The sequence below is a fragment of the Diabrotica virgifera genome, chromosome 3 (genome assembly GCF_917563875.1).
Source record: "Diabrotica virgifera virgifera chromosome 3, PGI_DIABVI_V3a".
Lineage (NCBI taxonomy): Eukaryota > Metazoa > Arthropoda > Insecta > Coleoptera > Chrysomelidae > Diabrotica > Diabrotica virgifera.
In genome coordinates, this window is record NC_065445.1 from 243,938,703 (window position 1) to 243,964,227 (window position 25,525).

At 32.8% G+C, this 25,525-nt stretch overlaps 1 protein-coding gene across 7 annotated transcripts in view; it reads right to left on the reverse strand.

Moving 5' to 3' along the window:
- Nucleotides 1-25,525, reverse strand: part of LOC114328265 (copper-transporting ATPase 1) — a 204,074-nt gene that overhangs the window by 115,118 nt on the left and 63,431 nt on the right. For 4 of the 7 annotated variants that reach the window (XM_028277071.2, XM_028277070.2, XM_028277069.2 and 1 more), the window contains one exon: nt 756-972. In XM_028277071.2, the coding sequence (XP_028132872.1) occupies nt 756-972 (217 nt within the window). Of the gene's footprint in view, nt 1-755; nt 973-12,814; nt 12,979-15,026; nt 15,353-25,525 lie in introns of those variants that run through there. The other 3 variants (XM_050647283.1, XM_028277072.2, XM_028277073.2) reach the window with 3 other exon arrangements.

Consider the following 25,525-nt stretch of genomic DNA (forward strand, 5'->3'; position numbering starts at 1 on the left):
ATAACGTATGACGTAGATATATTAATATTATGTGACACATGACAGAAGCTCGAAACAAATGACTGTGAATGAAAAGCCATATTGCAGAAAGCTAGTTGCAACTTATTGCAGAAGTTCTTGCTGCAAGAACTTGTGCAATAAACTTCGCAATTACTTGCATCGTGTAAAGTGGCTATTAGACATCGAAAAAGCCACCGTAGGGTTAGTAGGGAACGCATCGGTGACGTTCGTTTCGTAAGAGATGGCAAAAGTATTTGGAAGAAACATATCGCTAAAAGAAATGTCAAAACAAGATATTGAAATATTATTAAAAAATGAACAACCATTGTTAATAATAGTTTTTTGAAACAATAGATTTGTTCTAGCATCAGTTTCAAACGGTTTGAAACCATCAGCGAATAGTGGACCAGCGCGAGTAGAGGGAATCACTGGTAACTGTATTATGTTTTCTCACTGACCAACTGTTTGCTGACGGTTTCTGACTAGTTTGACTGGTTGCTAGAACAAACCTATTATTATTAGACTTATTGGTGTTAAATCCTGTGATAAGAATGCAAACACGATATTGGAATCTTAATACATATTTTTTACACCTAATAGAAATAATTGTACAGGACACTAACAAAATGATTCAGTCCAAGGCATTACATTATTACATGTAAGGAATTCTTTAGATAAATAAAGTTCTTTTAGCATTAAAAGAAAGAACTTTAGTAATCTACCAAAATAAAATATAAGGCCTTATATATACTTACTTTTATATCTATTATTCCTGGTTGTTTGCCAACGGTGTCTTCTATACTCCGTACGCATGACATACAAGTCATACCAGTGATATTTACTCTAACAAGATCTTCTTTTCGTTTTTTATCATCAGATGAGGAATAATCACCAGCACATGATGAATAAGTTGGAATTTCATTGTTTACTTGCCTGAGGAGTGGTACGAATCCCAAAGTATTGGAAATATCTCTGGAACAAGAAATATGGAGTGTAAGTGGGAAATATATTTCATATTTTATATTTTTAAAGAAATATATTATATTTAGGTAAATAAACGTTAATAATATTTTTAACGATGCCTTTCGCTGGCACCTAACGGTGTATGGCAGGTTCATGTGTAGGCCAAGAGCTCTCATTTCCTATTCGTGAGCATGCGCTCAATATACAGTTTATCCCAAATCCTTTTTTCAGTGCGTCATTAATTTTTACGTCATATAAGATTTTAATGCCGGATTTATACTCAGCCATTGCCACTGCTGCTGCCGCTGCCGGAAATATTGCCCGAAATACGATATCGACGCGAGTGAGGTGTTCACATCAGTTCCTCGCCAATGTCCTCACAACTCATTTACGGGGACTCTCAAGAATGGAATGTGACGACAGCATCGTCTTGCTCCCTTACTCACTTGCCGCTTTGCCGGCGGCAAGTGTGTGAGAGAGAGAGAGAGAGAGAGAGAGAGAGAGAGAGAGAGAGTAGTTGAATGTGAATACTCTGCTCGCGCTCGCGCTGCCAGTCCTTTGACTTCCATCTCGAAAACCGACTTTTGAGGGAGCGCCGTACAATGACAGTAGCATGAGGAGCGGCAGCGTGAGTGAGCTATTTACACATTCACGCTGCCCACTTCCCTGCCCAATTCCCTGTCCAACAGGACTGAGTGTAAATGCGGTATAAGAATGTCGCGAATCACAGCATGACATTTTAGTTAAATCTGACAGTTGTCAGAATATTTATGTTTATATTAATACCAATGTTTATACAACTATATGCCAGAATATCAATATTTAAAATATTTAAGGAAAAAATAAATAAATATAGAATACAAAATTTCACTATACAATGTCCGAATATACCAATGACATAAAATATTTATATTTACGTCGTTGACAAATTTCTAACTTAGAATTACAATTGTCATTTTATCCGTTAACATTGTGAAAGTACTGTCACTGTAGATTACTTCTGTTTCAAATTAGCTTTATTCGCATTATGGATTGATTATCTATTTAAAGTATTGTAATTGTAAACCAATAATTACACATTTATAAGTATAAGTCGCTTTAATATGGAAATACTCTTCAATGAATACATAACTTTCGTAATAATAAGTTATATGTATAATAATCATGGACGTACGTTTTTTTCTGTCACTTCGAGCCTATTGCGTTAGAGCGAATTCGACAAACTAATACGCACCGAAATAAGCGTTTGGGATAAACTGTATTAACACCGAACCGAAATTTTAAAAAGAACGACATTTTCAAACTATTCATTTGTTCTGATTTAAATGAAGACATTAACGGGTTAGTAGAAGGTTAGATTCCTTTATTATTATGGTAGACCATTATGTCTAGAAGCAGGATAGACATAGGAAATAATTATTATTAGATATTCATCTTAAATTTTCAACTGAATTGGTCTAAAGACGTCCGTATCTCGAAAAAAAAGATAAAATTGATCGCAATAATTGAAATATTTTATTTATATTCTGTATTAATGAAGTGTCAATACTATGTATTTCAATAACAAATTTTATCTAAATGACTAAAGTAAATAGGTTAAATTCCATATGAAAGGCACCGACAATTATCAATCTTTAATGCTTTAAATGCTAAAAGTTGTTATTAGTCCATTGAAATGTTACATTTAGGGTTGCGTTTCTTAGAGGAGTCAATTTTATTTTTTTAATGTGTAGGGTGGTTCAGTAGAAGTTTAAGTTCAAGTTTTTGGGGTCGCCACCCTTGTCCCCCGTCCGCAATCTTGGAAAAAGGGGTGCAAAAGGCTTTCGCGCTGTATCTCCTAAACTAGTAACCCTACAGAAAATTTAATTACTCATAAAATGTAGCAAATTAAATTTTCTACAATTTTTAATCTATTACTTTTTATCGTCAAGTGACCAACAAAAAAGTTATAAACAAAAATAAGAGAAAATTTTGTAAGAAGTTTCCTTTTGGAGGTTATAACTTTTTTTCCGTTCATTTCACAATAAAATATCATCATAACTATTTTGTAGATGATTTTTCAACGAACAATTTCCACTATACAATTGTTTAATTTTATTTATTTATCTAGGTTTTACAGCGCTCCAAACTTGACCAGATTCTCGATTTCTCATAGGAATACAATAAAAACAAAACCTTAGGCTAACTTTTCTATCTATATATTTATTTATTATGATTTTAACATTCCTATGCTTTTATTAAGCTATTTTCGACTATTTTCCTCGCCACCTATGAGGTAGAGTCTGGAGGCGCATTTTTTGTGTGGTGTCCCCAATAGGGCTAATCCACGGACAATTTCTAGACAAAATAATATTATTTATTATTATATGTTGAAAATAATCTATCATAGTTATTTTTTTTTCATTTTTTTCGATGGTCTAGGCTGCGAGTCAAGATCTGAATCAGTATACGAGGAGGTGAATTTTTGTGGTATAATGAGAGTTTGAGTTGGCGTCATTGTCGGTAATTCATTTTCTTCAATAATTAATGTAATATGTATGTCCACGATGTTGCTGCAACTTTCGCACCCCACAATGGAGGCACACTGATGAACAAAGGGCCTAGCCGTGTAAGATGGTGAAAAGTGCCCCCAACTCAATTTAAATTCCATATAGGTCACTTTTTAGCACATATAGAGGAACTCACTTTCTGAAATTTTTAGCCCCCTAGGTGGTCACGTGACCCCCCTAGAGCCTAATTAGGCTTTTTATGTTTTTATTTTATATTCATCATTGGCGCGCATACGGGTAAGGGTCTGAACTTTTTAAAGAAAAAAAGATGGTACGCCACTGACATATTTCAAATTAACAATCATTTTTGAATTCCTCGTTCCACTTGTGACAAAAAATCTATCTTCCCATTTTTTTCATACGAAGCGCCGTTTTGTTGCAAAAAATAAAATATCTGAACGCTTCCAAAGTATTCGAATTAATTTTTATAATGGATGTACGAGTCTATGTATTGTATGTATAATAATATGTAGAAACTACTAGAAGTTCGAATGCTTTGTAAGGGTTAAAATCTTTTATTTTTTGAATAAAAATGGCGCGTCGTATGAAAAAATAAGAAGATAGATTTTTTGTCACAAATTGAACGAGGAATTCAAAAACGATTGTTAATTTGAAATATGTCAGTGGCGTACTATCTTTATTCTTTAAAAAGTTCAGACCATCACCCCTATGCGCGCCAATGATGAATATCAAATCCTTAATTGTATGTCAAAACATGCACAATAACTACCTCTTAAAACCCGCCAAGTTTTATTACAGTGTTGCCAGTAGTTTCAGCAAAATCGTAAAAAATGTGTAAAATTTTGTTTTCTTTAACGCCCTGTATCTTGAAAATGGATGGCGTTACAAAAAATTTTTATAAAGCAAACCCCAATTATTTTTCAGTTTTTACCTATCCTAGTGACGGTGTTACCTTTTTTGAAAAATATGTATAAAATTGTATCAAAAAACGAAAAAAAAAAAACCGAAAAAATGCGGTTTTTTATTTTTAAAGGTACGTTTCACCAATTTTAAAAATCTGAAAAAATTCAGAGTGAAAGATTGTGCAAAAATACACGTTATAATTGATTTCCGTAAAAACGAGTGTCTTAGTTTTTTTTTCAGAGTTATTTAAAAGTTTAAAATTGTTCTAAAAATTCGAATTTCCCGCCAAAAAATAAAAAAAAAATTTTTTCATATAGATCTTTTTGAAACTTACAACTTTTTTAAATACAGTTTTTGGTTAGCTCTTGATGCGGCTGAGATAAAAAATAAAAACATAAAAAGCCTAATTAGGCTCTAGGGGGGTCACGTGACCACCTCGGGGGCTAAAAATTTCAGAAAGTGAGTTCCTCTATATGTGCTAAAAAGTGGCCTATATGGAATTTAAATCGAGTTGGGGGCACTTTTCACCATCTTACCCGGCTAGGCCCTTTGAGGTCTGCTTTTCGGCAACCACATGCACTTCCTGTTTCCATTGCATCTGCAAAAGATTAATTTAATAAGCTCGGGGGTACTGGAGGCTTGGAAGTTTGGATTGGTATTCAAAATTTTCTATGCTTTTTCCAGCCCCAAACTTCTGGATCACAATGTTTACCGAGCCATGACTGAATCTAATGATACACTCGGAGTCTGTGGAAACGGGCTGCATCTTGTGTTGGAGGAAGTGAGAAGAGATTAAATTGTCACTGTTTTAGCGAATCGTTTATATCTCAGGGTTTCCAGAAAATCGTCTTTATTTCTGCCATATAAAGAGACGAAAAAAATAAAAATTTCGACAACAGTGGGTAAAGATGTCTCGACTTTCCCACCGACAAATAATTTTCCCCAGAGGTTTCTTACAAATAAAATAACCACCACTTATGATGCGCGCTTACAAAAAAACACAAAATGCTTATCTAATCACAAAAATATAAATTTTACCCACAAGACTCTCAATATTATATTAAATTATATCCGCAATATTATATTAAAACCCAACTATAGCCTGTAGCCTCATGTTTTCTTAACAATCTGTTTTTTGATTCATTCGCTTATGTTGGAAAATAAAAAAGTTAGGTATATATTAACAACTAGCCTTGTTTTTCATCCATACAGGGTTTTTTAATCCGTATGGCAAACTTTAAGGGGTAATTCTGCATGAAAAAATAATGACAGTTTACGTTATATTATAAACGTATATCCGCAAATGCTTTGTTTCCGAGATAGGGGGTTTTGAAATGTTTCTTACAAACTGACGATGTATTTATTGCTCTTAGACCGGTTCAAATATGCAAATGAAATTTGGTGGGTTTTGAGAGATAGTTATTGCGCATTTTTGATATATAATTAGGAATTTAATATTCACCATTGGCGCGCATACGGGTAATATGACCATTATGTAAGTAATATTATGACCCTAAGATACAATTGAGTCCGCGAATCTTTACCCGTGCGTCATCATTTAAAGCATACGAAAGAAGTCGATTATAAGTCGGAAATTGAAATTTACTAAACGCAACAGCAAGTCACTACTGTCACTTGCTGTTGCGTTTAGTAAATTTCAATTTCCGATTTATCATCGACTTATTTCTAGTCTGGGCTGATTATCGGAGAATAGGCCATTTTTGGGGAAAAGTTATTTACCAGCGAGTTTATTGCTGGAATCGAAGCTTATGATTATATATATTAATAATATAGGTATGCAAAGTCCGCAGATAGTGTGCTACTTTTTTTATAAACAAAATGGAGCCCGAAAATCGTGTTTTTTTCAATTATTGCTCTATAACTCCGAAGATTTTAACTTTACAACAAAAACACTCAAATAAAAATTCACCGCAATTAAATTCTGCATAGAGATATGTTTTTTCCGATGTGCTCCAACGAAAATTTTCCTCGGAAAATCCGGGTTTTCCCAACAAAATCTTTAATTTTCAAATAAAGTTTTAGATAAGTAATTATCCACCAATAATTAAATAATTTGGTGACTTAAAAGCCTTCTTAGTTTGGATTATAGTTCCAGAAGCTGGTGAAAATTGAACGAATATTATAGCAACAATTCAATTGTTAATTAATAATTTACGGTCGCAATAATAACCAAAATAATTATGATACACTGATCAAACTTTGAAATCTTATAAAGATGAGATGCCTATTTAACATTTTGTCGACAAAATATAAAATTTTTTTTTTGATAATCTTTAAATGTTTATTATGAAACAGCAAAGTAAACATTCGATTACTGCGTTGTTTATAATTTTTTTTAATTCTTTCAAAGCGTAAAAGTGAGTTTGAAGTACAAGCTAATTACTTACAAAAAATATCGATTATTAGTTTAATGGTTATTTTAATTAAAGATTATAAATATTTTTTTTGTAATTTACACGCGCGAAAGTAGACTAATACAGTACCGTAGCGATGTATTATGTATTATACCCGTCCACATACACACCTCGCGCGAGTTTAAAGCGTGTCAGTCGCTTCGAGTGAACATCTCCGGATCTGTATCAAGCCTACTTTCGCGCTAAAAATTACAAAAAAAAGTATTTTTAATCTTTGATTAAAATAGAACCACTGAACTAATATTTGATATTCTTTGTGAGTAATTTGATTGTACCACAGACTCACTTCTAAGCTTTGAAACAATTAAAACAAATTATAAACAACGGAAAAATCGTATATTTACTTTGCTGTTTCATAACTTTTTTGCAAATGGTTGGAAATTTTTTTTGAAGCATTCATTTTCAAGACCTTTGAAATACACATTTTAAGTATTTTTTAAAATTAGAATATAATAAACATTTTCTGAGAAATGTTAATTTGTTTATAACTATTTTTTTAAACATTTAAAGATTATGATTATTAACATATAAACAAAATATTAAATAGGCATCACATCTTTATAATCTTTCTAAGTTTGATCAATGTCTCATGATTATTTTGGTTTTTATTGAATTGTTGCTAAAATATTCGTTTAATTTTCACCGACTTCTGCAGTTATAATCTATACCAAGAAAGCTTTTATGTCACCAAGTTATTTAATTATTGATAAATAATTACTTGGCCAAAAAATTTATTTGAAAATTCGAGATTTTGTTGGGAAAACCCGAATTTTCCGAGGAAAATTTTAGTCTGAGCAAATCGGGAAAAACATATCTCTATGCAGAATTTAATTGCGGTGAATTTTTATTTGGGTGTTTTTGTTGTAATGTTAAAATCTTTGGAGTTATAGAGCAATAATTGAAAAAAATACGATTTGTCGGTGCCATTTTGTTTAAAAAAAAAGTAGCACACTATCTGCGGACTTTGCATACCTATATTATTAATATATAGGATCTTATAATTCGATTCCAGCAATAAAATTGCTGGTAAATAACTTTTCCATGAATTTTGCTAATTAGCCCAGAGTATTCGTATGCTTTAAATTATGACGCACGGGTAAAGATTCCCGGCCTCAACTGTAAGTATGACCCTAAGATAATTAAGTATACTATTATGTATTTGGTAACTAAGCAATAAAAACAATAATGAACTAGTATGTCATAAAATAATTTTGCGGTGCTAATTAACAGAACAAATAAACAAATAGAAAATAAAACATAATTCAAACGGAAAATGTCGCTTTTTTACATAAATGAAAAATTATTTAGTGATAAGGAAATTGAATACAAAATATACCTAAATAGAAAAATGAAAATTCTCAAAACAACAATACGAATAAGTGGAAGACCGACGAATAAATTTATGGATGAATCATGAAATACAACAATGGATAAACAATAAGCACATAGTCAAAGCAATAAAAACAGAAGATAATAATAGAATATCAGATATATTTAGTGCGGCAGATTCGTGCAAATATTATAAGAATTGTGTATTTAATGATAGAAGCATATAATTTGAACCACATATACTACACATACAAAGGTTCAAATTTAGATATGAGGCCATCTCAGATTTTACCTTTTACAAAAATGGCGGGCATTCAAAATGACGACTATATACAGGGTGTTCCGAAAAGATTGGTCATAAATTATACCACAGATTCTGGGGTCAAAAATAGATTGATTGAACCTCACTTACCTATATACAATAGTGCACACAAAAAAAGTTACAGCCCTTTGAAGTTACAAAATGAAAATCGATTTTTTTTTCATATATCGAAAACTCTCAGAGATTTTTTATTGAAAATGGACATGTGGCTTTTTATGGCAGCAACATCTTAAAAAAAAATTAAAGTGAAATTTGTGCACCCCATAAAAATGTTATGGGGTTATGTTCCCTTAAACCCCCCAAACTTTTGTGTACGTTCCAATTAAATTTTTATTGTGGCACCATTAGTTAAACACAATGTTTCTAAAACTTTTTTGCCTCTTAGTGCTTTTTCGATAAGTCAGTGTTTATCGAGATATTTTGAATATTTGTCGAATCTACCACATATTTGTATATGGTTAAGTACGGTTATAGAGACGTGTTAATAGTCTAAAAATTTATTTATAATTTACATTTTTAGGTATATTTTGAAAAAGAAGCTACATCTCGATAAAAGGTGACTTATAAAAAAAAAGACTAAGAGGCAAAAGTCTTAAAAACACTGTGTGTAACTAATGGTACAACAATAATAGTTTAATTGGAACGTACACAAACATTTGGGGGGTTTAAAGGAACAAAACCCCCATAAAATTTTTACGTAAATATATTGAAAAAGAAGCCGCATCTCGATAAAAACTGGCTTATCGAAAAAATACTAGGAGGCAAGAAAGTTTTAAAAACGTTGTGTTAAACTAATGGTACCACAATAATGAATTAATTGGAACGTACAAAAAAGTTTGGGGGGGTTTAAGGGAACAAAATCCCCATAAATTTTTTATGGAGTGGACAAATTTCACTATAATTTTGTTTTAAGATGTTCCTGCCATAAGAATGATACATCTCCATTTTCAATAAAAAATCTCTAATAGTCTTCGATATATTGAAAACAATCGATTTTTATTTTGTAACTTCAAAGGGCTGTAACTTTTTTTATGAGCATATTTGTACTAAGGTAAGTTAGGTTCAATCGAACTGTTTTTGACCCCAGAATGTGTGGTATAATTTATGACCAATCTTTTCGGGACGCCCTGTATATTATGTGACTAATAGCACGATAACTTTTAAACGAAAAGTCCAACTTCAACCAAATTTGGTATATGGGTTCTTTTTTTTATGTATAAGATCGAGCTCCTGAACCGAAAGAATCGGTTTACCAGAAGTTGTGGTTTTTCTGATTTTTTAGGTAAAAATATGTTGTTTTTTTTTTAATTCTTTCACCCTGTATATATTAATTTTTCAAAAAGGTAATACCGGCGTTGAAAAGAGCGTAAAAATACTTTTTAGGAAATATTTTTAAGTTTCTAGTTATGTTAATTACCATGTAATCAATGCATAACTTATCTTCACATGTACCTATATGCGGCAGATTCGTGCAAATATAAGAATTATTGCGCATTTAACGGAAGAAGCGTATAATTTGGACCACATACATATACTACACATACAAAGGTTCAAATTTAGATATGTGGCCATCTCAGATTTTGCCTTTTACAAAAAAAGGCGGACATTCAAAATGGCGGCTATACATATGTGACTAATAGCACGATAACTTTTGAACGAAAAGTCCGATTTCAACCAAATTTGGTATATAGGTTCTTTTTTGATGTGTAAGATCGAGCTCTTATCGGTTTACCAAAAGTTGTGTTTTTCCTGATTTTTTGGTAAAAATATGTTGTTTATTTTTTCAATTCGTTCACCCTGTATATATTAATTTTTCAAAAAGGTAATACCGGCGTTGAAAAGAGAGTAAAATTATTTTTTAGGAAATATTTTAAACTCTTTAGTTATATTAAGGAGGGGGTATGGTTTGAAATCAACATATCAAGTACATTTTTGTGAATTTTTTTCGAAGCTATGGTACAAATATTTTATTTTTAAATTATATAAGCATATTAAGTACAATTCAAAGAATGCTTAGAAAAAAATCCAATCCAAAATATTGGAAAATAAGCCATTGGTGACAAATTTTGACAGGCAGCTCACAAAAGAATGGATTTTGCGGTGGACATCAGAACTCATCACTCGATCATATGAAACAAAAAAATCAAAAAGATTTAATAAGCTTATGAGTTTCACGAGGTCACAACGTCGAGTTTTTTTATTTTTAATGATTTTTGAATTTTTGGTATCACTCAGAAATCAAAAAAATGAAATTTTTGGTAAAAATTTTGTGAAAATCAACAGACTTATTATTGTTGAACAAAAAATAAGCAAAAAAAGAAAAATATCTCGACGTTGTTACCTCATGAAATGTCCAAAGAAAATATGTGCAAAATATCAGGTAGATCGGCCCAGTAGTTTTTCAGTTACAATGTCCACCGCATTTGAAAAAGCAGTTTTGAGAAAAATGCGTTTAAAGTTTTGACAACTGCATCTTCATCTTCTTATTTGTCTGCCAAATCGTAAAGTGATGCACATTGGAATATGTTTTTTAAATCGAGGAGTAATCTACAAAAGAGAAGGCGAACAGTTGTTTAACATTTCTCACTACGCTCAAGCGTGCTGGCGCGAAGCCGCGGCAACGTGAGTCGAAGGTAGGGATATTCAACACCCTGTATCTCTGGTAATTTTACTCCGATTATTTTGAAATTTTCAGAGAGTATTCTTGGAAGTATGTACTTTTATTTGAAATAATAAAAAAAATTAAATATTTCAAACCTTACCCCCCTCCCCCTTAATTACCATTTAATAAATGCATAACGTATCTTCACATGTAGGGTACCTACGTGCGGCAGATTCGTGCAAATAATAATATACGAATTATTGTGCATTTTTAATGGTATAAGCATATAATTTGGACCACACATACTACACATACAAAAATTCAAATTTAGATATGAGGCCATCTCAGATTTTGTCTTTTACAAAAATGGGGGGCATTCAAAATAAATCTGCCGCCCATAGATACATCTGAACGTACGTTATGCATTTATTAAATGGTAATTAACATAACTAAAAAGTTCAAAATATTTCCTAAAAATTTTTTTACACTCTTTTTAATGGCGGTATTTCCTTTTTGAAAAATTTATATATACAGAGTAAAAGAAGTGAACAAGAAACAACATATTTTTACATAAAAAGAAACAGTAAAAACACAACTTCTGGTAAACCGATTCTTCCGGTTCAAGACCTCGGTCTTACTCATTAAAAAAAGAACATATATACCAAATTTGTTTGAAATCTGACGTCTCGTTCAACAGTTATCGTACTATTAGTCACATGTGTATAAGAGCCATTTTGAATGCCCGCCATTTTTGTAAAAGGACTGAGATCCTCGTATCTAAATTTAAACCTTTATATGTGTAGTATATGTGATTCAAATTATATGCTTCTACCATTAAATGCACAATAATTCTTATAATATTTGCACGAATCTACCGCACATAGGTACATGTGAACATACGTTATGTATTTATTAAATGGTAATTAACATAACTAAAAAGTTCAAAATATTTCCTAAAAAATATTTTTACGCTCTTTTCAATGGTGGTATTAACTTTTTGAAAAATTAGTACATACAGGGTTAAAGAATTAAAAAAAAAACAACATATTTTTACATAAAAACCAGGAAAAGCACAACTTTTGGTAAACCGATTCTTCCGGTTCAATACCTCGATCTTCTTCATCAAAAAAAGAACCTATATACCAAATTTGGTTGAAATCTGACGTCCCGTTCAAAAGTTATCGTGCTATTAGTCACATATGTATAGTCGCCATTTTGAATGCCCGCCATTTTTGTAAAAGGCAAAATCTGAGATGGCCTCATATCTAAATTGTGTAGTATATGTGGTCCAAATTATATACTTCTATCATTAAATGCACAATTGTTTCACATATCGGCTGCACTAATTGAGACAAGGGACGACAAACACCCAACGAGGCTGTAACCTGTAACAGACTGAATACCAAGAAGTCAAAAAACAAGATTCGAACACAAGATACAACAAAGGGACTGGTAGAAGAATACATACGAGATATGAAGAAAGTAAAAGACATGGGTAAGAAAGTGAAAGGTAGGAAAGAATGAAAAAAATAGGAAAATGACAAAAAATCGTAAAAACAATCAAAATGTGTTAATCGTTCCACAATAAAGAAAGACTTAATTGAAAACTCAATTTTCAGGAGAACATAACTGGTACGATGAATGTAATTTATTGTTTGAATAAGGGAATGTGATAACAATAATTTCACAAATGATTTTTTACGTAATATAATTAACATTTATAATAAATGCAAATAAAATATTTTATTACCCTTCATCATCATCATCCAATAACGGTACCTCGTCCGACATAGTTAGTCCACTCTATCAAAAATTACACAAATTTTAAGCACCAATACACTTCAACAGCCGAACTACTGAAAACCATAGATAGCGCGAGCACTCACGTTCCCGTTCGCACCGAACTGAACCAAATAATATCTTATTTAACTTATGTACGATTGTACAATTTTGTACTGAACATTAGATGTCAAAATACACTTCCAGCAAGTTTATCATCGGCAATTTAGATAAGTCCATGCGACAGACTGAGCAAACGTGGACTGCTTTTAATTAGGTATCGAGTTTACTACTTTGTCCCGTCATGCAGCAAAAATCGCTGTCCCGTTCCGTCCCGCGGGACAAAGTGCGGGACGGGACGTCCCGCGTGCACCCCTATTAAAGAATGAAAATATTTCATTTCCTTGGGATTTTTTCAAGCCGGAATTACTACGATTACCCAAAAGGAATGAAAAACCAATAATATTTATATTTTTAGTAGACGAGATAATAATAATAATAATATCGTATGTCATTTTTGCCGGGGACATCCTTTCGGACAGTCCCGGCGCCATTTACATCTTTAACCCTGTTTCAAGTAACTAATGACGATGTACACTAGCCCAGGGGGACCGACGGCTTAACGTGCTCTCCGAGGCACGGTGAGACGGCTCGTGTCATTATTGGAAATGAAAATGGTTTGTCTTTGGCAGGGCTCGAACCCACGTGCACTGGCGTATGAAGCCAGCGATTATGCCGTTACTCCACGGCCGCTCACAGTAGACGAGATTATACATAGTTTTGGACATAATGTGTTAAGACGTCCCTTGCCATCGTGAACTCAATCCCACTGAACATATATGCAAAACTTACTACGATAACTATATTGAACATAACGATTACAATTACAGTAACGCAGTAGAAACATGGCAAGAAGCTTTGAATACAGCTACTCCTGTAATTTGTGAAAAAAGTGTGCAGACATAATAATATATGAAAAGTTAATAGAAGAATGTTGGATGTGAAAATCGCATCGAAGCAATTAACTCAGTCATCATTTACAATCCAAATAAAGATACCGACGACAGTGATCATGAGTATGGATTTAATTATTGTTGATTACACTGTAAAGGCAGTATGTTTTCATTACTCATCAAGAAAATGTTTGAGTTATTGTTATTATTTTATCAGTAAATACCACTACAATTATTTACAAACAATAGAATTTGGAACTTTCTTCTATTTTTCACTAATAATCGTATATTTTTCTAAATGAATGTACAATAGAGTAGTTAAACTCTAGAAACAGTGCTTCAAATATTGGGAGAATTTGCTATTAAATTTCTCAGTATAGCGGACTATTTAAGTAAAAGCTTTCATTTCATCCCTAATCCAAAATAGTCGCAAAGATATGGGTAAGAAAGTGAATTAAGTGAAGGGCAGGAAAACACCAAAAATTGTAAAAAAATAATCAAAATGTGCTAATCTTTCCTTAACCCTAGAAGGTCCACAGGTGGATAAAAAGTATCCACAACATTATATTAAGTACATCCGATTTTTTAAATTCCTTTGTTCCTAAAAATCTCAAACAATTAGTAGTTGTTGGCGTACTAATGCTCTATTAGATGCCATAATTAGCATTTCTAAAATTTAATTCACTTCCTCTTACTTTTATAAAAACTTTACGGTGGACAGTACCTTCAACACCATCCCAAAATGGAAAGGGACGACCATTCATGTTGCAAAAGAGAAAAGACCAATAAATTGGCAAAAACAACCACAGTTTGTTTAAAATGCCAGAAGTATGTATGCGGTATGCACAGCAAGAAGTCAAAAGTTTCTGCATCCTACGATGATGCCAATTCCACTGAAGCCGAAGACTCCGGATAAATTATATAAATTCTTATCTTTTGTAAGGTGTGTTAACGTCCAGAAATACTTTTTTATTTGTAAGTGTTATTTTAAATTAGTTTAAATAAACAAGCATGTTTTTGATTATTTGTATGAACATTTATTGACCCCCTTGGTCCTCGCTCTTTCTAATAAAAGGTTGGTCCTGTAAGGGTTAATAAAAAAAGGACTTTAAGTGAAAATAGTTACAATTTCCAGGAGTATTATATCTACATATTTATAACTTGTATGGTGAGCATAATTTATTGTTCAAATAACGTAATGTGATAATAATAAATGAAATATTTTATTACCCTTCATCCTCATCATCCAATAACGGTACTTCGTCCGACATAGTTAGTCCACTCGTATCAAAAATTACACAAATTTTAAGCACCAATACACTTCAACAGCCGAACTACTGAAAACCATAGATAGCGCGAGCACTCACGTTCACCTTCGCACTGAACTGAACCAAATATCTTATTTAACTGATGTACGATTGTACAATTTTGTACTGAACAACATTAGATGTCAAAATACACTTCCAGCAAGTTTATCATCGGCAATTTAGATAAGTCCATGCTATAGACTGAGCAAACGTGGACTGCTTTTAATTGGGAATTTAGTTTACTACTTTGTTGTGAAAAGAAATGTATTTTAGCATACTCGTCGAAGTGAATAAACTGTATAAATACGGGCAACTAATTAAGTTGAAAGTCCACCTTGGTATAATTTAAGTAGTGACGGGAAAATCCGTCGTTTGCATAATTTGCTGCAACAGGTTGATTGGTTGTTTTTGTCTTTTAAACGAGAATGTATTATTGATATAAAGGTATTATTAAAGTAAAAGAATTATTTTAACCTGAAACATTAAAAGATAAAGGAAATGACGGTTTCAAATCTGGTTAGACCACAGCGTATTGCAGTTATCTACTTCCAGTATTATCAAATTTTAAACTTAACAACACGCAAAACACAGAAAATACAATGTTTAGTAAAAATGACTGACACCCCCACTTTAACCATTTTCCAATGAAACTTGGGAAATCTATTTTTTAATTGTTATTTAATTTTAGAAATTTGTAATAATGATTAAGAATGTATTCAGTTTATAAGTAGATATACTTCGTCCAATTTACTTACCGTTGCACGTCATCCGCGCCATAGCCTGTGACACGATACCAACACGAAATATTTAGGCGATGGGTGTGTTCTTTTTTAGAATCAAAACGATTCTAAAGGGGAACACACCTACCGTCTAGATATTTCGTGTTGGTATCGTGTCACAGGCTATGGCGCGGATGACGTGCAACGGTAAGTAAATTGGACGAGGTATACATACATACATAGGTCTTTTGTAATGACTACTGAATTTATTTGTCGCCTTAATAGTCCAGGCGCATCTGTTTTGAGATGGACGTTGAGAGGTGATTCATATTTTTTTGCAGAAATTGCTTGGAATCAACTCATATAATAATAATTGAGTTATCCTCCCACTCAAAAAGGTCCAGAACATTGTTTAAATAATCAAAATGTCAAAAAATAAAGGAAAAGTTCGATTTTTTTCTTCGTTTCTTGATTATAACTTTAAAAGTATTCACTTCCGAGAAAAGTTGTACCAACATAAAAGTTGTGTAATTAAATTTCCTACAATAATAGAATTCGCTAAAAATTTTAAAATTGTCACCCATGTTGCAAAATAGCAATAATTGCGAAAAAAACATAAAAAACAAGTATTCGCATTTTACGGTTTTCAATAATTTATGCTACACTTAGGACCTTCATATTTTACCCAGAAAAACTTTATGATATAATAAAACAATACTATAAATTTCATTAAGATCGGTTCAATAGATTTTGCAAAATAAATTTTGCAATCCAGCTTTCGCAAAAAAAAATTATTTTTTTCAAAATGTAATGTTGCAGGACTGAAAATAAAGCAAGTTGAAATTTTTTTACATATAGAAGAATACTGTACATTTCATTTGCAATTTGCAAAATTAAAATCGGTTAACTACTACGGCGTCACGAATTTTTTTAAATAAACATTAATTTTTTGGTGCTACGCGCGGGACAGCGGTGTTCCATTCACACAAGTTGATTTCCACCAAAATGTCTTCCAATCTTTATCTAATATATTATTTTCTTACTCTATATTTTGTTGTATTTTAATATTTTAATTCCATAAAAATCAAACTAATTTGATTATTGTTTGTAAAATATTTTTTTTTTGTAAGCATTTATTAACAATCAGAATTACATATTCTATAAGCTAATTTGATAACAAGTACAATAACATATATCAATGTATTATTGTACACTAAAATGGCGTTATGAGGTACATCACCCAGCGGTTTCACCTCAGTTTCAGCGAAGATCTATGGGCCATAATCTTCGCAATCTTCTGTTGTTTAGTGGCTGTAGTAATGGTAATATTAATTGGTTGGGGTGGTCTTCCAATTTCTCGTGATGTCTGTTGGCTCTTTCTTGAATTACTGTGCTGACTAACGGGATGTTTAGGTCTGTATGAAGAGTTTGGTTGGAAATGTACCACGGGGCATTTGCGATGGTGCGTAGAATTTTTGATTGAGTTCTTTGGATAATTTTTGTGTTTGATTTGCTGGCACAACTCCATAGTTCTATACCGTACGTCCATATAGGTTTGATGACTGTTTTATAAATCAGCAGTTTGTTCTCAATTGAGAGTCGAGATTTTCTACCTATAAGCCAATTAATTTCTTTCACTCTCAACTCAATTTGTTTCTTCTTCTTTAAAATGTGTTGTTTCCAGTTTAATTTAGAATCAAGATGAAGCCCCAGGTATTTGACGATGTTCTGTTGTGGTATGTTGACTTGATTAAGGCTAATATTTGGGCATTGGTCTTTCCTTAGTGTGAAAGTTATATGTGTTGACTTAGTTTCGTTAGCTTTTATCTTCCATTTCTTTAACCACTGTCCAATTTGGTCCAGGTGTTCTTGAAGTTTTAATACTGCAGCTCTTGGATCCTCTTCAGTTGCAAATATTGCTGTGTCATCAGCGAAAGTTCCAATGGTGGTTTGTGGAGAGGTTGGTAAATCGGATGTGTACAGTACATAAAGAAGTGGACCCAATATACTACCTTGTGGGACTCCTGATTGAATTTTGTTACGGTTTGATAGTTCATCCTCCACTTTAGTTTCAAATTCTCTGTGATTTAGATATGATTTTAATGAGTCAAAGTATTTGTTGGGTAGGGATTTTTTGATTTTATAAAGTAATCCTGGGTGCCATACCTTATCAAATGCTTGGCTGATGTCCAGAAAGGCTGCTGTGCAATACTGTTTATTGTCCAAAGCTCTATTAATTACATTTGATATGCGTTTAAACAATTGCATATGTTTAGAAAGAATAAACTTTTATTCCCTAAGTTAAAATATATGAACAAAGAAAGTTTTTGCTAAAAAAAGTGTAATTTCAAAGGACAGAGTATGTGTTTTTATTTTGCAATAAACAAATGTATTTATTTATATCGAAATGTACTAAAAATTAAAATTTATCAATCATTATCAAAGGTCATTGGAATGCCCAATCAAAACAAACGTATCCGCTGTCCTGCGCGTTAGCACCAAAAATTATTGTTTATTTAAAAAAATTCCTGATGCCGTGGTAGTTAACCGATTTTAATTTTGAAAATTGCAAATAAAAGTTACCTTATTCTTCTATATGTAAAAAAATTCAACTGGCCGTCTGCTTTATTTTCAGTCCTGCAACATTAAAAACAATGAATTTTATTTGCGAAAGCTGGATTGCAAAATTAATTTTGCAAAATCTATTAAACCGATCTTAATGAAATTTACAGTATTGTTTGCATAAAATCATAAAAAGTTTTTCTGGGTGAAATATAAAGGTCCTAAGTGTAGCATAAATCGTTGAAAAACGTAAAATGCGAATAATTGTTTTTTATGGTTTTTTCGCAAGTATTGCTGCTTTGCAACAAGGGTGACAATTTTTAAAATTTTTAACTACTCCTATATTGTAGGAAATTTAATTACGCAACTTTCATGTTTATCAAAAAACAAAGAAAAAAATCGAATTTTCCTTCATTTTTTGACATTTTGATTATTTAAACAATGTTCCGGACCTTTTTGAGTGTGAGGATAACTCAAATATTATTATATCAGTAATTTTCAAGCAATTTCTGCAAAAAAATATAAGTCACCTCTCAACATCCAAATGTAGGTACTAATATTTTTACAGATGCCCTGGTCTATAACAAATTTTTCGATAAGCAAAACATTGTTGTCTTTTTCGGCAGTTTCTTCATAACTACTTTATTTACAATGAGAAAACAATTTATGTTTACTTATTGTCTTCTATGGACTTTTCACGTTCAATTAACAAAGTACGTTTATGGAGTAACATGTTAATTGTAACATATGGAGTAACATATTAAAATGGAGTAACATGTTTTCCACCCGCTTGCAATATAATATGTCTCTTTGGCTCAGTATCGGTGTATTTTGTGAATTTTATATCTTAAACTTAATAATGGCCTTCTACAAGGTTCTGTACTTGCCCCTTTATAGACAATGTACATAACTCCACTTTTGACAATAATTCGCCAAGTCTGTAAATATAAAAATGGCAACAGTGTTTGGTGTTAATGTGTGCCTAAAAGACAGACCCCAGAAGAAGTTTCAAAAAAGACTCCCCAAGCACCAGGCACCCGCCTACAATCAGAGCAAATTAAGTCGGAGACGGGGCAACATCTTTTGGCAGAAGTCCTCAGAAATCCATCAAGGATTTATTCTACACACATTTACAAAGTGCTCTCCAACCCGTCCAGCGGGACAAGACAATCCGTCTTGTCCCGCTTTTTGTACTGTCCTTTTGGTGCAAACCAATGTGTTAAAAGTTTTCGCATCGTTCATTTAGTAGCCTTAGACCTCATGATTGCCACATCGCCACATCTCTAACTTCGGGATCTACGTGGTAGTGAGTTGAATGGACAATAATATACACAGACATTGGAAAGACTTATAGTAACCAGTAAGTAATATTGTAGTTCTTTGATTTTATTTATGTTTATTCTTTTCTGTTTATGTTCTAGTTTGTTTGATGATATTTGTTTTTCTCTCTTTAATAAATTCTTAGTACATTTGAATAGCATTTTCTAAATTGAAATTACGAGTTCTCATATTTGAATCCAGCATCATATATGTTATACACTATCTCTCATTTTAGGACATCCTTCATATTTGTCCTATTGTGTTGATATTAATTTCTTTCATTTCACCATCAATCTTTAGAATCTACAGAAAACACTCTCAGGAATGATCTATCTATTCTCGCAAACACATAATTACGAGTGTATTTTAATAACAAACCATTGAAACACAATCAATACACACCTGACTGATACTCAGCTAAAGGCACAATTATGCCCATCCCCACAATGTGGCTACCCACTCTTAATAACATATAGTCCACCCAACCTGCGCCGAGAACACGTATTGGTTAAAGGATACAATAATATTATGGATAATCGTCAACTTCTAGAACGACATTCCCTCTATTCTTGGAAACCGTTTCCGATCCAGGGTTAACTCCTCGAAAAACCGCTCAAGCGGTACATCATGCCAAGTTTGACTTAAATGACCGATGGAGAGAAGAATGGGAAAGCAAAACAGATCCACATTATCTACTTTAGTCTATTGGACATCAGACACATCTGACGAATTTGAACGCCTCGTAGATTTGGGCAACTCTAACCCAACGGCCAGACGAGCGACAATTAAAACGCTGTAAGAGCAGTAAAATGAAGCTCGAAAAATGGGTTCTATAGTGAGTATAGCTTCATTTACACTTGGCAAGTTTACTGGCTGAAAGTACTTGCGGCCACTAAACTTGCCATGTGTAAACAACAGGAAAGTGCACTTGCCAGCACTTTTCTGTTGTTTACACATGGAAAGTTTAGTGGCCACAAGTACTTTCAGCCAGTAAACTTGCCAAATGTAATGAGGCTTATACATAGTGGATGGCCAGACAGCGCTGTAAATATAGTGACTATACTCAGTGTAGGACCCATTTTTCGAGCTTCATTTTACTGCTCTTACAGCGCATGAGGACTGGATGGAACAAAAATGTCGTGAAATGAAAGAACTACAAAGAAAACATGACGAGTTTAATATACATAAAAAGCTTAAAGAAATTACCTACACTCAGAGAAAAAGAACTCCTCACTTTATGAGAAACTCCAAAGGTAACATAATCCAAAGGTAACATAATTCTCGACTTGGATGAAAAAAAGGAAGAATGGACTAACTATATAAAAGAGCTCTTCCTGGATACAAGGCCACCACTTAACACCACAAAGTATACGAATACTGGTCCTAGTATTTTAAAAGCGGAAGTAGAGAAAGCCATCAAACAGAGCAAAAATGGGAAATCTCCAGGCCCTGACCAAATACCATCAGACTGGCTCAAACTTCTGGATGACGATAATGTCTCACAATTAACAAACATTTATAACCATATATACGAGACTGGAATGATGCCACAGATATGGTTGGAGTCTACATTTATTCCACTCCCAAAAAAACATAATACATCATCATGTAAAGACTTTAGACTAATTAGTCTCATGAGCCACTCTCTCAAGCTACTTCTTAAGATAATTCTTAATAGAATCAAGCAGAAATGTGAAGAGACAATGGGAAACAAACAATTCGGTTTCAGAGAAGGATTGGGAACAAGGGAAGCTTTGTTCTCAATGTTAACATTACTTCAACGATCATGGGAAGTACAGAAACCAATTTACGTCTGCTTTATAGATTTTGAGAAGGCGTTTGATAGAGTTCAACATGATAGGTTGTTTGAATATCTAGAAATGATTGGAATAGATGATAAAGATCTGAGACTTTTACAACATCTATATTGGAATCAAGAAGCTTCTATTCTGGTAGACGGCAAAGAAACAGACAAAATTTGCATCCAAAGAGGTGTCAGACAGGGTTGTGTGTTATCCCCAACTTTGTTTAACGTATACTCAGAAATAATTTTTAATGAAGTCTTGGAAAGACAATGTGGAGTTCGAATCGGGGGAGAAACTATTAACAACATCAGATATGCAGACGACACCGCGATCATGGCTAAAAATATCGAAGATCTTCAATTCCTTATTGATCGAGTCACTAGAGAATGCTCCAATAACGGACTTAACATAAATGCAACAAAGACAAAGTTACTTGTGGTTAGTAAACAAGACGTCGGCCCTATGCAACTAATTGTCAGTGATGAATCAATAACAAAAGTTAACCATTTTAAATACCTAGGATGTTGGATAAACGAGACACTAAATCCGGATGAAGAAATTAAAACTCGTATAGAAATTGCAAGAGGAGCATTTATGAAACTTAGATCTATTCTGAGCAACTCTCAGCTGAATTTACAACTAAGAATCAAGTTCCTAAAATGTTATGTGTATCCTGTATTACTATATGGATGTAAAACCTGGATCATGAAGGTTAACATGATGAACAAATTAGAAGCCTTTGAGATGTGGTCGTATCGTAGAATGCTCAGAATATCTTGGGTTCAACGCATTTCAAACAGAGAAGTCTTAAACAGAGTAGGTCAAGGCGAATGTGACTTAATGAAGATGATAAAAAAGAGAAAACTTGAATATGGGGCATATAATGAGAGGTAGCAGATACAGGATGCTGCAGTCAATACTCAATGGAAAGATCGACGGAAAAAGAGGAATTGGTCGAAAGAAATATTCATGGCTCCGAAACCTTCGTCAATGGACTGGCTTATCAGCAGATCAATTGTTACATGCCGCACAAGATCGAGAACGATATCGGCAAATTGTTATGGAAGCTACCCACGCCTAAAAATTTGGGCACGGTACTTAAAGAAGAAGAACAGCGCAGTAATTGTCGCTCGTCTAGCCGTAGGGTTAAAACAAACTGCGGAAGCGGAAGATACGTCGACTCCCTCTACAGGTTTGTCGCCTTTCTGCGATTGCGGTGCTGCGAAACAGACCATCAGGTGCGTAGTACAAGACTGTCTCTGTCTACGCAGAGCATACACAAGCGTCCATAAGGACTTCGTAATGGCAACCAAAGAGTTAATAGAATTAGAATAATATAAAAAATAGACATCTGCTTGAATTGGATTGCATAATGTACAAATGTAAATTTAATTACCTATTCTATGATGTGTATCTAAATTCGTTATATACACATAAATTGGAGGACAAGGAACGTAAAATTCTTGCTATTCTTTATATCACTTTTTCTTTCTATATATTTTTCTCTTGTACTTTGTTTAATCGCCAAATCACGAGTCTTTTTATTATAAATTTTCTACCACTAGTAATTTTATTATTTCGATGGCAGTATCATTTAACAATAATATTAGCCATATTTCATATTCAAATCATTTCGATATAATCCAATGACTTTATTCTCTTCCATCCCTGTATAAACAACGTTATCTTTACTCATAACTACTATTGAAAATAAAATATTATCTAGTTCAGTTGTTTATTTTTACCAAACTTTCTCCAATGAAGAATGAAATGTATTTGTTCTTTATTGAACTTTCTAAATAGAATAAGTATTATAAGAATACCATTTTTTGATAAAAAATATAATGAACAACAATTTTAAGAATGGAAATAAAATAACTCTGCCTATAATAATTCACCTTTTCTTTTAATTTTTTGAAAATATAGACCAATGTGTCTTCCTTTAATAATTCGATCAATTATTAATTTAATGTGAAAAGCACCATCTCCATCAGATTTTAGTAGATCAGGATTATTAAAGAAGGATGAATGATCCATTAAGTATCTCGACTAAACAGAAAATTCCGACAGCCCAGTGGTCTGTCACTAAACTTAAATAAAACAAAATTCATGGTTTTATCAAAGAAAAATAGTAGACACATCAATCTACACGTAAATAATAAAACGATAGAACGAGTTCAGAATTAACATTTACATTTCATTACATTAACATTTCAAAACTATTTAGGGAAAAACATTAAAGAAACAAACGATTATACCAAATTATACTCTGTAAAATTCAAAGACCAACAATCCAGCCTCTGTCCTATTAACTCCGGAGTTTCGCAAGGTAGTGTTCTCGGGCCGCTGCTTTTCTCACTCTACACAGCCGATATACCAGAGTCAGGGCCTATTTTACCACTAGGCCCGTGAGGCACCTGCCTCGGGCCCGCATTTTAATGGGGCCCGGAAAGAATACCAAAATTTTTTTTATTGCAATAACAAAATAAATTTTCAAAATTCTTTAATTTTACAAAGAGGAAATGATAAATGATGACTCCACTGTTGATTTTCAAGCGACTTCCTCCGTCACAAGTACATCTTCGTCATCTCCTATAGAAAACAATGTCAATAACTCTTTTCCTAGCGATATAGGGGATTGGCCAAAACATGTAAATCTCAAATTTCAACAATATTTTATAAATAATCGACTGCTTTAATATACAGTGATGAGCACGCTAATAACCGGCAAAATAGCTCAAAAGATGGAAAACATAATACACTGCGAAACAAAAATGGATGAAACTAGAAGAGGTGGAAATTATCGTTATAAACGTGTTAATTAACATTACATTACATAGTTTCTCACCTTTAGACGTCTGTGAGAGTATTTTATAAAATTCTACTGTCACAATGACAATAATTGTCGTACTCCTCTGATACGTCTAAAGGTGAGAAACTATGTAATGTAGTTATTTTAGACGTTTATAACGATAATTTCCACCTCCACTAGTTTCATCTCTTTTTGTTTCGCAATGTATTATGTTTTCCATCTTTTGAGCTATTTTGTCGGTTATTAGCGCGCTCATCACTGTATTTATAAAATTAGTGAATGTGTTGCATACCTGGAAAATAATAAAATCAGACATTTGTGATTTTTATAAAATGAAAGCTAACCTAGCCGTATTTATTGTTACGTTTGTAAACTGATTTCCACGAAAATTGTAGTTGTTCTAACTTTCGATGGGTATAATGACTGGAAAAATATCAATAGGACAGTTAGTTATTCAACCTGAGCGATCTGCTGAACATATTTCATCAATTGGTACATTAGTCAAGAGAAATAGTACAGCAGGGCAAATTGTAAAATTAATGGAAAAAAGTTGTTTAGAAGAAAAGCATAATTGGAGAAACGTGCTTCAACGAATAATAGCAACCATTAAATTTTTGTCCAAGAACGGTCCATCCTTTTATGGTTCAACGACCAAATTATTTACAAAAGGAAATGACATATATACCGTGTGTCGAATTTAAGATGAAGACAGCCCTATATTTTGGCTATCAAAATAAATACAAATTTGAAGTTTTGTACAGTCATACAGGTTAAATATTCACATTTTTTTTCAAGTTACGCAGCTCAAATTTAAATTTTAAACGCAGCCTACTGCGACTCCACGAAGAGGGAAAAAGTTATTTAAAAAAGTTGTTCCAAATATTATGCTAACCCCACATACTAAATTTTATGACAAAATTTGCACTTTTAGTTTTTTCATTGTTTATAGCCAGGGCCCTAAAACTTAAAATTGGCTGGCTCGAGATGCATCTCGGGACAGCTGAGATGAATACCTGAAAAAAGTACCTGAGTCCTGACTACGAATACTGAAAAAATGTAAATTTTGCCATGCAATTTGGTATGTGAGGTTAGAATAAGATTTGGAAGTACTTTTTCAAATAACTTTTTACGATATCTCTAACGCGAAGCAAAATATCGACAATTTACCCTGTTTCTGGAGTCGCAGTAGGCTGCGTTTAAAATT